The sequence below is a fragment of the Marmota monax genome, unplaced genomic scaffold (assembly GCF_021218885.2).
Source record: "Marmota monax isolate L192 unplaced genomic scaffold, Marmota_monax_Labrador192_F-V1.1 WCK01_AAM20220418_F8-fsc00003, whole genome shotgun sequence".
NCBI classification, from domain to species: domain Eukaryota; kingdom Metazoa; phylum Chordata; class Mammalia; order Rodentia; family Sciuridae; genus Marmota; species Marmota monax.
The window spans coordinates 25,625,860-25,638,464 of NW_026694084.1; the positions used below are offsets into that span (position 1 = coordinate 25,625,860).

At 36.0% G+C, this 12,605-nt stretch overlaps 1 protein-coding gene across 3 annotated transcripts in view; it reads right to left on the reverse strand.

The window, feature by feature from the left end:
- Taf2 (TATA-box binding protein associated factor 2) overlaps positions 1–11,683 on the reverse strand; it is a 74,356-nt gene extending 62,673 nt beyond the window's left edge. For 2 of the 3 annotated variants that reach the window (XM_058585703.1, XM_058585702.1), the window contains exons 1-3: positions 11,353–11,683; positions 10,843–10,896; positions 5,227–5,387 (exon numbers count right to left, since the gene is read on the reverse strand). In XM_058585703.1, the coding sequence (XP_058441686.1) occupies positions 5,227–5,387; positions 10,843–10,896; positions 11,353–11,436 (299 nt within the window). In that variant the 5' untranslated portion in view covers positions 11,437–11,683. Of the gene's footprint in view, positions 1–4,017; positions 4,108–5,226; positions 5,388–10,842 lie in introns of all 3 variants that reach the window. The other variant, XM_046464731.2, reaches the window with a different exon arrangement.
- Positions 11,684–12,605: the final 922 nt, after the last annotated feature.

Below are 12,605 nucleotides of genomic sequence, written 5' to 3' on the forward strand. Positions count from 1 at the left end.
ATTTGACACCAATTGTTTTTAAGCATAATGTAATTCATAAGAATTAAGATTCTTACATAGCTCCTAAGAATACTTTTTATCCAAGTTAACTATTGCTCTACTCACCATGTTAGAAACTATTAAACTACAAGATAATGGCATATATATATTTCGCTCACTGTTACATGACTATTCTCATGAAACTGACACACTGACTGATGTGCCGAGAAGGCTCTTGAATGACTATTATTATGATCATCACATTCTTCATTAATTTTGGAATGTCAAAGTCACTATACTTTTCTACATTCTGAAAGTAAACAGACTACTCAATATATTAAAAATATTTTTCTATTATGATAACCATGTAAAATAAAAGCTGTAAAACTTCAGAGGCAACCTAAAGACAGGAACTGTGGTTTTTCTTTGTTTTTTCTGGTGCTGGGGATTGAACTCAGGGCCTTGAACATGGTAAGCACATTTTCTACCACTGAACTACATTCCTTGCCAATAACTGTGTTTTAACATATCATCTATTTCTTTCATTATTATCATACAATAAAAATGACCTTTTTCTTTCCTTTTGGTATACAGTTCTATAAATTTTAACACATGTAGATATAAGTAACCACCACCATAATCATGATAAAAAACATTGCCATCACCCTAAAAGAGTGCTACCCCTTGTGTCAAATAAATGGAATCATACAGAATGTGACCTTTTGAAACTGGCTTGTGCTATTCAGTATGTCTTCGAAATCGAGCCAAGTTGTTAGACATATCAATATTGTGTTCCTTTTAACCAATAATAGCATTACAATGCCTGACTCTACCACAGTTAATTTATCCTTTCACCAGCTCAAGTATACTTAGGCAATTTTCAGCTTTTGGCTGTCACAAATAGAGCTGCTATGAACATTTGTATTTAGGTTTTTGTATCAATATAAGTTTCATTTCTATAGTGTAAATAAAATACTTGTGAGTGACACTGCTGAGGCATATGGTAAACATGTTTAACTTTCTAAGAATCTGCCAAACTGTGTTCCAGAAAAGTTGTACTATTGATATCCTTACCAGCAATATATGAAAGTACTAGTCCAAATCCTCACTAACATTTAGCATACCATCTCATTTTAAAACTATTTTATCTACATATTACGATGACTTTTCAATAAAATTTTAAAAACATGAAATTTGAGAGATATAGCGACAGAACTTTTATCCCATTATCCCCAGTTATCTGAGAAATTCAAAAATAAAAATATGAAGGGCCAAGGGTGTAGCTGAGTATTAGAGTGAGCTTAGCATGCATTAGACCTTGGGTTAAAAAAAATAAAAGAAAATAACCTTTAGTCAAAAAGTAATCCAGATTTAAACATTACACATTAGAGTGCTTAATTGTTCTTTATTAATGGGTAATTATTTTTACTTAATCTCATTTCCTGAGAAAATGTAAACTGGTCCAAATAAAATGGGTAAGTTATCATAAATGTACTCTATTGGGAAGCCAGTCATGAGGAACAATCTTCTGATAGTTTGGTTTTAGTATAGAAATGAAATGTCTTCTTTCATAACTCATGAACTCAGAAATTACTAGAGCAAGATTATAGGCTTTTGACTTTTCAGAAAAATTCTGTGATTTTTGCCCTATGACTACCACCAACTCCAACTCCCAGCTCTCCTCATGGAAACACAGCTTAAAAAGGAACAATGCTATAAAGGAATACTAAAAAACTAGTAAATTAAAGGAATCAAAAGAATTCTAAGAACCTATTACAGGTTAAGGATTCCTAATTCAAAAATCTAAGATCCAAAATGTGAAATATTTTGACCATCAGGGATGGTCAACCAGTAAAGTCTATCTATGTAAATACCCCCAAAACTGAAAAACTCCAAAATCTGAAACATTTCTGATCCTAAGTATTTCAGGTAAGGGATAACCAATTCTTATTTATTAAACCATATTAAATTAAAATGATAATCCTTTGTCGAATAAAGAACATTTGTTTTTTAAAACTATAGGTGCAGATTTTTGCAACAGATATCAGCCATACTGGCTACCCATCCACAAAAACAACAACAAAAAAAAAACAACCAAAGACCCACAGCTCCTTTGGAAGCGAACTATATCTATATCTATTTTATAACATATAAGATTCAAATTTTAAAAATGTATTTGGAAAAATTTCCAAGTGCTAAAATTATTTTACTGGAAAAAAATTAACCAAAAAAAAGGGGGGGGGGTAGAAATGTTACATAACCAATATGGTTTTTAATTCTAAAAGGCAATTTAACAAGTCAATTAGCATACAGTTGAATAAGCAGACATGTCTTTTCATCTCTTATCTGAAATTTTCCTTCCTGCATATCCTTCTACAGTTCAAAGATGCTAAATCTGAGAGCACATTCTATCAAAACTGGGAGGAGCTGCTGCCTCAACTTTAGAACAAATAAGAAAAAAATGTGATAAAATAGTACATTACTTGTTTTGAGTATTAAGACATTTAGGGCTGGGGTTGTGGCTCAATGGGAGAGCACTTGCCTAGCATGTGTGAGGCACTGGGTTCAATTCTCAGCACCACATACAAATATATGAATAAAATAAAGATCCATCAATGTCTAAAAAAATTTTTAAAAAAGGACATTTAAATGTATTAAGATCAAATTTTACCATGGAATTTTAAGTTTTATTTTTTAATTTCAAAACCACTACAAGTTAATTCTCATTTTAGTTTTAATGGAAATTTTATAGGTACATTAAAGAAAAGTTATTTTAGAAACAAGAAAGATAACCGTAGTGTCTGGGAACATGCTAAAATGTTAACTAGCTGTATATCCCAAAGTTTCCTTTAAAAATATAATGTGATCCATGAGAGATATTTTTTATATTCAGTTGCCAAGAAAAGTAATATTTCTTCTGAATAATCGGTGTGTTTCTGTCTTGTGTCTTCTTAGTCTCATAAATAATATGTTTCCCTCTTTGTTATGACAACTAGAAATGAGAACCAAACCTGCAGTTTTCTTCTAAGAATCTTGTGGTAACTTAACAATGTGTATCTACCAACATCCGTTTGTTTATCTTTTATGCCAATTTCATCATCTACCTTTTACAACTTTTATCTAATAAAACTCTAAAACCAATTCCAAATTCTTTTTAAAACAAGTAATGGGATAATAAAATCAGAAAAAAAAATCATCTCTCTTTAAAGAGTAGTAAAGATTTTGAAGTTAGGCAAAAAAGCAGGGGATGCTAGTTAAACATTTACTAATGACCATGGCCAATAAAATTCTGCTTCTAGCTGGAAGGAAAATTTAAACTATATCTTTCCTAATTTCCTAACATAATCTTTGAAAAGCTTCTCCTTTATCATTTCCTTTATTTTTAATACTAAAAGTGATAAGGTGCCAGGTGCAGTGGCACATGCCTGTAATCCCTGCAACAGGAGGATCACAAGTTGGAGGCCAGCCTCAGCAACTTAGCAAGCCTGTTTCAAGATAAAAAATAAAGAGTAGGGAATGTAGCTCAGTGATTTAAGCAGCCCTGGGTTCAATTCCCAACACCAAAACAAAACAAAACAAAACAAAGGGATAAGCCATCATCAATATCACTAGAGAAAAATTTTAGGAGGTATCATCAAAGTAAGTAGCAAAGTTTGCTTCCTTAATGTAACAGGATATCCACTGTTCCTGTCATTGCACTATAACAGATTATTTGCTATGAGTCCTGAGCATCAGAAACAAATCATTGGTAAAGCATATGTGCAAATCATATGTTTTGTATCTGGCTTCCTACCCTATCATCAAATGCAGGGTTCTAGGCTAAATATGATAGATATGTTTTTCCTCTAGCAAAACAATTAGTCCCCTATAAGCTCATTTTGAAGATGTCCTTTCCATTCATTAGAGGTAAACACTTAGTACTCTAAAGGCAGATTTCTTTTCTCCTGAAGAAAAGGGGATAGAGAAAATCTTGTAATGAGCCTTTTCATGTAAGTTTTAAGGGCAACTGTTAAAAACAATGTAATTTTAAGAACTCACCTATGTGAGATGGGAAGTTATAGGAGTAACTCAAGAGTCCCTGGACTTTTCAACACCATTTTCACGTCTCCTCTCTGAGTTTGAAAGATTCTGAAGCAATGATTACTGAGATCTTAAATATGTCACAAGTTAAGTTTCCCTTCTCAACAGTCCCCAAACCCTTATGGCAGTGTTTCTCAAGCAACAGCCTACAGCAGAATCACCTAGAAAGCCTATTAGAACACAAATTGTAAGATGCTGACCACAGTCTCTAGTAGGTCTGGGTTAATGCTTGGGAGTTCACAGTTCTAACAAGTTCCTAGGTGATGCTCATGTTGCTCAATTGGGAACACAATTTAAGAATTGATTGATGCCTTAAGGCAAAAATTATATATCCTAGCCATTCAGGAGGTTGAGGCAGGAGAATTACCAGTCTAAGATCAGCCAATTCTAAATAAAAAATAAAAGAGAGCCAAGGATATAGCTCAGTGGTAGAGCAGCCTGGGTTCAAACACTAGTACCAGAAAGAAAAAAATAAAAATAAAAAGATTACACACACTACACTGGTTAATTTTTTAAAATATCATATTGATTAAGAGTATATAATGACTTTTGGTATCTACCCCCCAAATACCAAGAATCACAGAAATGATATGACACAATGCTACTGAAGCTTTGAAAAAACAAGTACTCTCAAATGTATTTATAATAGTAATGGACATGTTTTCAGGGGAGCAATACTGGGTTTGAACCCAGGTATTCTCTACTACTGAGCTACGTCCACAGCCCTTTTTCTTTTTTGAGAACAGATCCCTCCAGAGCAGCTAAAATTACAGGTATACACCACTGTCTCCAGCCTAAACGTAATATTTTCATGATATTTTAAAATAGACAAAATATTCTATAAACTATTTTAAGTTAGTCTTTGACCTAAGAATTATGGTGACCACCCAACACACTGAAAATCACTTTTATTTTTTATTAAGTAAATAGTTAAAAATAATTTAAAACAGGAAAATGGCTAATAAGATTTAATTAAGTTCTTTGGTAAGAAGAAAGGAAACTTGGCACCATACAATACTGAGAACAAAACCACCTGAAATACATGTGCAAAGTAGGAAAAAAAAATCCAGAATCTAATAATAATCTGAAAAAAATAAGTAATCCAATCATTAAAAACAACAGCAAAAAAATTGACAGAAATGTTGACTTTTAAAGTGTACAACTTACTGTTTTGATTCATTGTGACAAACTTCTAAGGTTGGATCATTATAAATAAAAGCAGCCTCTAAATCATTGATCCTTACTCGATAGATTCTACACTGTTTGCTGTTCAACTTTATTCTATTCAAGTTTGCAACTGTAGGAAATATAGTCAGTTCCACAAAGCCCTAAAAGATAAAGAATAACAGCTTTATTATAAAGATTGGTATGTTTTAGAACATATTCCTTTGACTTCTACTACTTAGAAACATACTACCCTCCAGAAATAACATCCTAAATAGCTACATACACACAAATTCTCTACAAATATCTTAATTTTAACATGATTGTCCTAGTGAATGAATGGGGTCTGAGTTATATATACTATACCATCTTATCATTCATATGAACTATCAGTGAAAATTAAGTTAATACAAGTATTCAATACACTCAAATACAACAATTTTTAGATAGATTGCAACCCAAACAGAGAATAAGAAGAAGAAAATAAAAGAGCAGAAAGAATCAAACAGGTTGGTAAGTGAAAGAGGCAAAAAAAAGGCGGGGAATAAAACCCTGTCTTACTGAAGCCAACAAGTGTGAGTCCCGGCTTATAGGAGGTAAATCAGGACATGTGAAATAGCAAGTGCTAAAAGAAAATCTCAGGCATGTAGGTACTTCAAAATGCAGAAGAGTTTCCTACCAAGTAGTCCATAGTTCTACCATGTTAGCTGTGTGGTATGCAATCTATCTGAAGCATATACCTAAGAGATGACAGACAGATAAATAAATTGACCACTCACCATTTGTTTATTTGTTCAATCAAATGGGAAAGACAGACAGATGAAACATGGAGTACATCACCAGTGATTTTAGTATCACTATTTGAAAACTAATATACTCAAACATGAAATATGAGAGGGCATAATATAGTAACATTTTAAGGGCTGAAAAGTGAGCAGGAAAACTTAAGAGGATATAATGGGGATATCTACAATGAAACTCAAGCAGTCACCAAGGAGAACTAGATTACAATGGCTTCTACTCTATGACAGATATTATACTGTATACTTTCATTATGTATTCTCTATTCCTAATACCAACTCTGAGAGATAAGTGCTACTTTATGCTTTTTACAGAGAGGCTCTAAGAGCTAAGTGCTATTGAAAAGTGCAAAAAACAAATTAACTTTTTACAAATAAATGAATAAAATTTTAAAAAATTTATCAAGTGGAGAACTCACAGATACATTTAAATGATCCCAATAGATTCCCACTATTCCATAATGCCTCTGGGCACAAAGGCTTTAAATATTTTATTTATTTGTTTGTTTGTAGTTATAGATGGACCTCACACATGCTAGGCAAGCACTCTGCCACTGAGCCACAACCCCAGTCCCTTAAATATGTTTTGAAACAACCTTAAGCCCAATTGTTCAAAAGCCTGGAATTATACAGACCCTCTGCCCCCTATTCCCAAAGAGAATCACACACTCTTAAATTAGACCATCTATACAGATCCATGTAGAAGCAACATAGAAAATAGGTCAAAGGCAAAAATATTGTTAATGAAGGTTTTATGTTTAAAAGTGTAAGCCATGAGCAATTGTAGCTGGAAGACCAATATTTTCTTAAATCAGTAATTCAGTCATCCATTGACCACTCCAAATAAATGAGCTTCAATTATTTGAAAACCAGCAAGTAGTAACAACACAACAATGTCAAAAGTGAATTGGAAGTGTCATCAATATGTACTTGAGCAAGGGTGGGTAAGAACATGATTTGGCTTCCTACAGTAAGGTAAGTAATAACAAAAAAGTGGACAGAGAATATTTCAGGAAGACAGGGAAAGCATGCCCTGATACCACCTAACCTCTACAAGCCTCCTGTCATCATTGGCCACTGGTATAAATGCAAGTTCCCCAAGTATTCTAACCTCATACTTTTATTTCATTCTTGCTGCTTAACCTCTTCTGACCATTTCACACCTTAACCATACTGTGTTTTCTATCTTTTCAAAAATCTTCTTTTCACTTTCTATCCTTAAATGAAATATCTCCTGACTCCCCATTGACAATAAACTACTTATTCTCTCACTCACTATAAATTAAGATTGGGGAAAAATACAAATTCTCACTGTTACTTCTAGGCCATTTATAGGATTTTATACAATACACACTACAAGAGCCAGGAGAATGGTGTTATAGTTAAATGAATGTGTTATGGGGGTAAACTCCTATATTCAAGTATTAGCTCCACCATTTAGTAATTTTATGCTCTTGGAATACTCTATTTTTCTGTGCCTCATTTTCCTCATCCGTGAAACAAAAATAATATTAACTACCTTGTACTGATATTATGACAACTGAACAATTTACTACATGAAACCTACTTAAAATAGCTAATGGACATTGGTATGGCTCAGGGGCAGAGTGTTTGCCTAGCATATGTGAGGCCCTGGGTTCTATCCCTAGCATCAGGAAAAAAAAAAAAAAATTGTGGTTGGCATTTAGTATTTGCTTAACACCTAAATGTTTATATTCTTTTTTTTTCCTACTCTTGTTTTTTGTGATCATACTAATACAGGCATACCATCCTCCACAATTGATTAAATCCCCCTACATTCACTGAACACTCCTTCCTAACATATCTTTGCTATTTTTTAAGTGACTTCAATATAGGTTTATCTGATCCTTCCAATAACACCACTTTAAAGTTCCTTAACCCCAGATCCTACAATTTTCATTTCCATTCCTGGACAAAAATCAAAATCACAATCTGAGTCCAGCACAGTGTAATCCCAGTGCATGGCCTGGGAGACCAAGGCAGAAGGATCACAAATTCAAAGCCAGCCTTAGCAACTCAGTGAGACCCTAAGCAACTCAGTGAGACCCTGCCTCTAAATAAAATAGCAAAAAAGGGCTGGGGATGTGACTCTGTGGTTAAGTATCTGAGTTCAATCCCCGGGGTAAGGGGAAAAAAAAAAAAAAAAAAGGAATCACAATCTGAAAGGTACCTCATCACAGCTCCATCCTGACATCATATTCTTGACTATCCAGGACAAGACACCTATTCCTGATGATTACTTCTCTCCCAGTCCTTCTGTTCGATCACCTACATGTTTAAGAGTTTCTCACCCCAATCCATCCTAGTACTTCTGGGGTTTTCTTCACTGCTCCCCCTGAATCCTTAACTTCAATCATTTTTCTGCCAACTACCAATTCTACTCTGCTGCTGTGTTCCTCCTCCTTTTCTCCCTAAAATGATCCTTCTACTAGTCCTCTGGAGTTCATCTCCACATTATTACCTGAAATATTACTCTGCTTATTATCTTTGCCTCAAAGTACAATCTTTCCTCTCTGTAGAAATTCTCCCTGTGCCCATGAACACTTGAAAACTCACAAACAAAGACGGGCATGGTGGTACATGCCTGTAATCCCAGCAATTTAGAAAGGTGAGGCAGGAGGATCCCAAGTTAAAAGCCAGCCTCAGCAACTTAGGGAGGCCCTAGGCAACTTAGTGAGACCCTATCTCAAATAAAAAAACAAAAAGGAATGGGATGTGGCTCAACTGTAAAGTGCCTCTGGGTTCAAACCCTGGCATCAAAAACAAACACAAAAAAACACCTCACAGAAAAGTAGGCACATAATATACCATAGAAACAGACAGGGTAAAGAGGGAGGTTTTTGTTGTCATTTTGGTTTGGTTTTTTTGAGACAGTCTTGCCATGTTGCCCAGGCTCGTTTCAACCTCCCAGGTTCAAATAATCCTCCTTCCTCAGACTCAGTACTAGGATTACAGGTATATGCCACTGCACCCAGCTTAAAAAGAGTTTTTGATTCACAGGGAATCTAAGGCCAATGATTACTGGGTCTAGAAGAATGAAAACTAAACGTAGTTTATGATGTTTCTCAATAATATAAAAAGTATAGGTCTAATAGGCAAAAACTTGACTCAAGGTGCAAAAGGAGGAATTTATGACCTCTTATTCAGTTCCTAGACCTCAGCCAGTTCACAGTTCCAGAAGAGAGTCCTTTGAGTGAGTTTGATGAGAGGTCACACAGCCTCTAGAGTTTATCTTCTAAGACTACCCCAGAATGGCCTGTAGCCGAATTGCCAGGTACTGATTCGTTCTGGAGAAAAGAAAATTTCCAAATCTTCCTTGAGTTATTATATCTTGGTTCTGATCTGACGTGAATACTAAAGTCCTGAAACATTACGATAGTCAGACTAAGTTTTTAGAGGTCAAATAATAAGTGGTGTTACAGACAAAGTCAATCACACAGAAACTATAACATATAGTATATATTTTATTTAGTAGTTGGCAAATATCCTTATTGGATACCTATAAAATGGAGTAAGGGCTATTATGGTAAGGGTAAGTAGAGACCACTGGACAGACTATTTCTTTACTACAATATAGTAAACCAAAGCAACTAGACAACACTGGGGAATTGCAGATTAGTGCCAAAAAAGATTGGAAAAATGCTGATACCAAAAGTTCCTCTCTGCCAGGATGCAGGTAAGCAGAAGCTTCATTGATATATTAATATTTTATTCTTCTACTTTCCTTTAGGAAAGTTATCTAACCTCTATTCTTTCAGCTACCTCACTTATAGTTACGATTAAAATATTATCTACTTCATGAGATTCTGGTGAAGATTCAATTAGTTAATACACATACAATTTAGAAAAAATTTCTACCATACATGTTCACTGTAATTCAATCAACCATGTCAACTCCTTCTATTCCATTCTCATAAATGCTATCATTCTTGAGGGTGTCACCATTTCCCCACCAGACTACTATAGTAACCTGTTATACAGGCTCCAAATTTTCATACCTTTCCTACACAATTCATACAAGATTATACACCTAAAGTATTCTACCACAAGATACAAAGTAAATAATAATGTGTGAGGAACACTGCAAAAGAAACACCACAAATGGCCAGGAGTGGTGGTGCAGGCCTGTAACCCCAGAGGCTGGAGAGGCTGAGGAAGGAGGATAACTGTTCAAAGAGTTCAAAGCCCACTTCAGCAACCACAAGGCATTAAGCAACTCCATGAGATCTTCTCTCTAAATAACAAAAAATAGGGCTGTGGATGTGGCTTAGTGGTCAACTGCCCTGAGTTCAACCCCCAGTACCCATCCTCCCCCCAAAAAAATAAATACCACAAAAGAATAGATGAACTTAATGAAATGTTTAGAATCTTTACAAATCTTGATCATATCTCAAATATTATATTTGAAACTTCACTAAAAAGCAATACCACCTAAACTAGGTCAGCCAAGGATCAGAAAACAAAAGAAGTGGCATATTAGAAGCTAACTAAAGTGAGTCCACTCATCTTAATTTTTTCACAGAAGAGATCTCACAATGGGCTTACTGTTATTTCATGCACAACTCTAAAAAGCTTGGTTATACAAGCTTTCATATTCCACAATAAAGAAATAAATTGTAATCAGGAAAAAGAAAAGAGGAGAAGGATTGAGAAATGTACAGAAGGACCTCAGAATCAAACAGATCTGAATTCTAATTCTTAGCTAGTCTTAAAACATCATCATCTGAAAGAATATACAGTGTTCAAGTACTGTGAAAGGTACACTTATTATTCATTATAATTTTTAGAAAAAACTTACCACAACAGACTTCCTCTGGAAATTTATGTTGTTGATGCAGACAACTTGATGGGTTGTATATTAAAAAATACAAAAGGATAAAATAATTTCTATTATTACATGAAAGCAAACTCTATCCAAGTATTAATATATGTTCTAAGCATGCGTGTGCCTTTGTGTGTGTATGAAAATCATATAATCCACATAAATTCAAAAATTACACGTTAATCTTTCATTTAAAAACCCTACAAACTGGAATGATTTGCTTGTTTTAAATCTAGCAACAGCCACAAAAACCAAATTTCTTTAGACAGAAATAATTTAGTACTTTAAGAAAAAGATTCATTAAATCTGCATGGTGAACTATATCTGCTAATTGACACTGCCATTCATAATGATCACCCTACAAAGACCACTTCCATCACAGCGAGAGGACTCCTTTTCCACCGTTTCCAAGGCCCACCAAGTCGGTTTCAAACAATTACAAACGAAATAATGAGAAAAAAAGGGGGAGAAATGAAAAGATACTTATAATTTATATGGCCTTGGGCTTTCAAAGCCCTTGTCTCCTTTCTTCCTGTTCATTCTGAAGGGCTCCGCACCGGTCGATGGCATGCAGCGGCCCGCGGGGCTGGGCTTCCCGGCTTCCCCGGGGGCTACGGGGCATTACCGGTCTCGGGAGCCTAGCCCCAGCCTCGACAGTCACGCCCCGCGTCCGGGACACCCTGGGCACCCAGACCGGGCTCCGCCAATAGACTAGGCTCCTTTCAGCCTCCTGCGCCCAGCTTCTGTCACACGGACGCTCCGCTCGGCAACCGCTCAAAGGGAGCGCCAGCCGACATGCTGCCGGTTGCCTTTAACCTCTGGCGTCAGCGGAAGTGGGACGCCTCCGGGGGCGGACCCGGAAGTCTCCCATCAGTGGGCGGTGCTTGCGCGACAACGCGGGAATTTTCTCATTTCCTTGCGATTGTTAAAACTTAGAAGAATGGAGAAAATCATGGATGAGAGGAGAAGCGCAGTTAGGGAAGAGACATTAAAGTTCTTTTATTTTTTTTTTTGTACTGAGGATTGAACCCAGAGGTGCGCAACCACTGAGCCACATCCCCGACCTTTTTTATATTTCTTTCTCTTTTTTTTGGTACCGGGGATATAACTCAAGGGCACTCGACCAGTGACCCACATCCCCAGCCCTATTTTGCATTTTATTTAAAGATAGGGTCTTGCTGAGTTGCTAAGTGCCTCCCTGAGTTGCTGAGGGCGAGTTTGAACTCGCAGTCCTCCTGCCTCAGCCTCCCCACCGGCTGGGGTTACAGGCATGCGCCACCCCTCCGGGCACGCAGGTTGTGAAGTGCGGGGGGAACAAGGTTTGCAAAGAGCCTAGTATAAACAGGGTAGGGGCCAATAATGGGGGCGCTTCTCAAAACCAGGAGGAGGGATGTGCTTCTGGCTTGCTGTATGGAGACACCACAAACTCAACTCATTTGTACCCACTGATTTAAACTGTAGGTAATGTCCCTATACTACAGGTAGCCTGACAAACCCGGAGTCCTTAGTAGGCACTGCTGACTCAATATATATATGCTGCGTGTGCCTTTGTGGGTGTATAAAAATCATATAATCCACATAAATGCAGAAAAATGTATTGAAAAAGATTTTTCATATTCTTATTGGTGAATTATAGCTGTGCAAAATGGTGGGGTTTTTTTTTACATGCTCTTACATAAACACAAATATAAATTAACCAATACCATTCCCCAGTATTTCCTCATTCCCTCCTCTTCCCC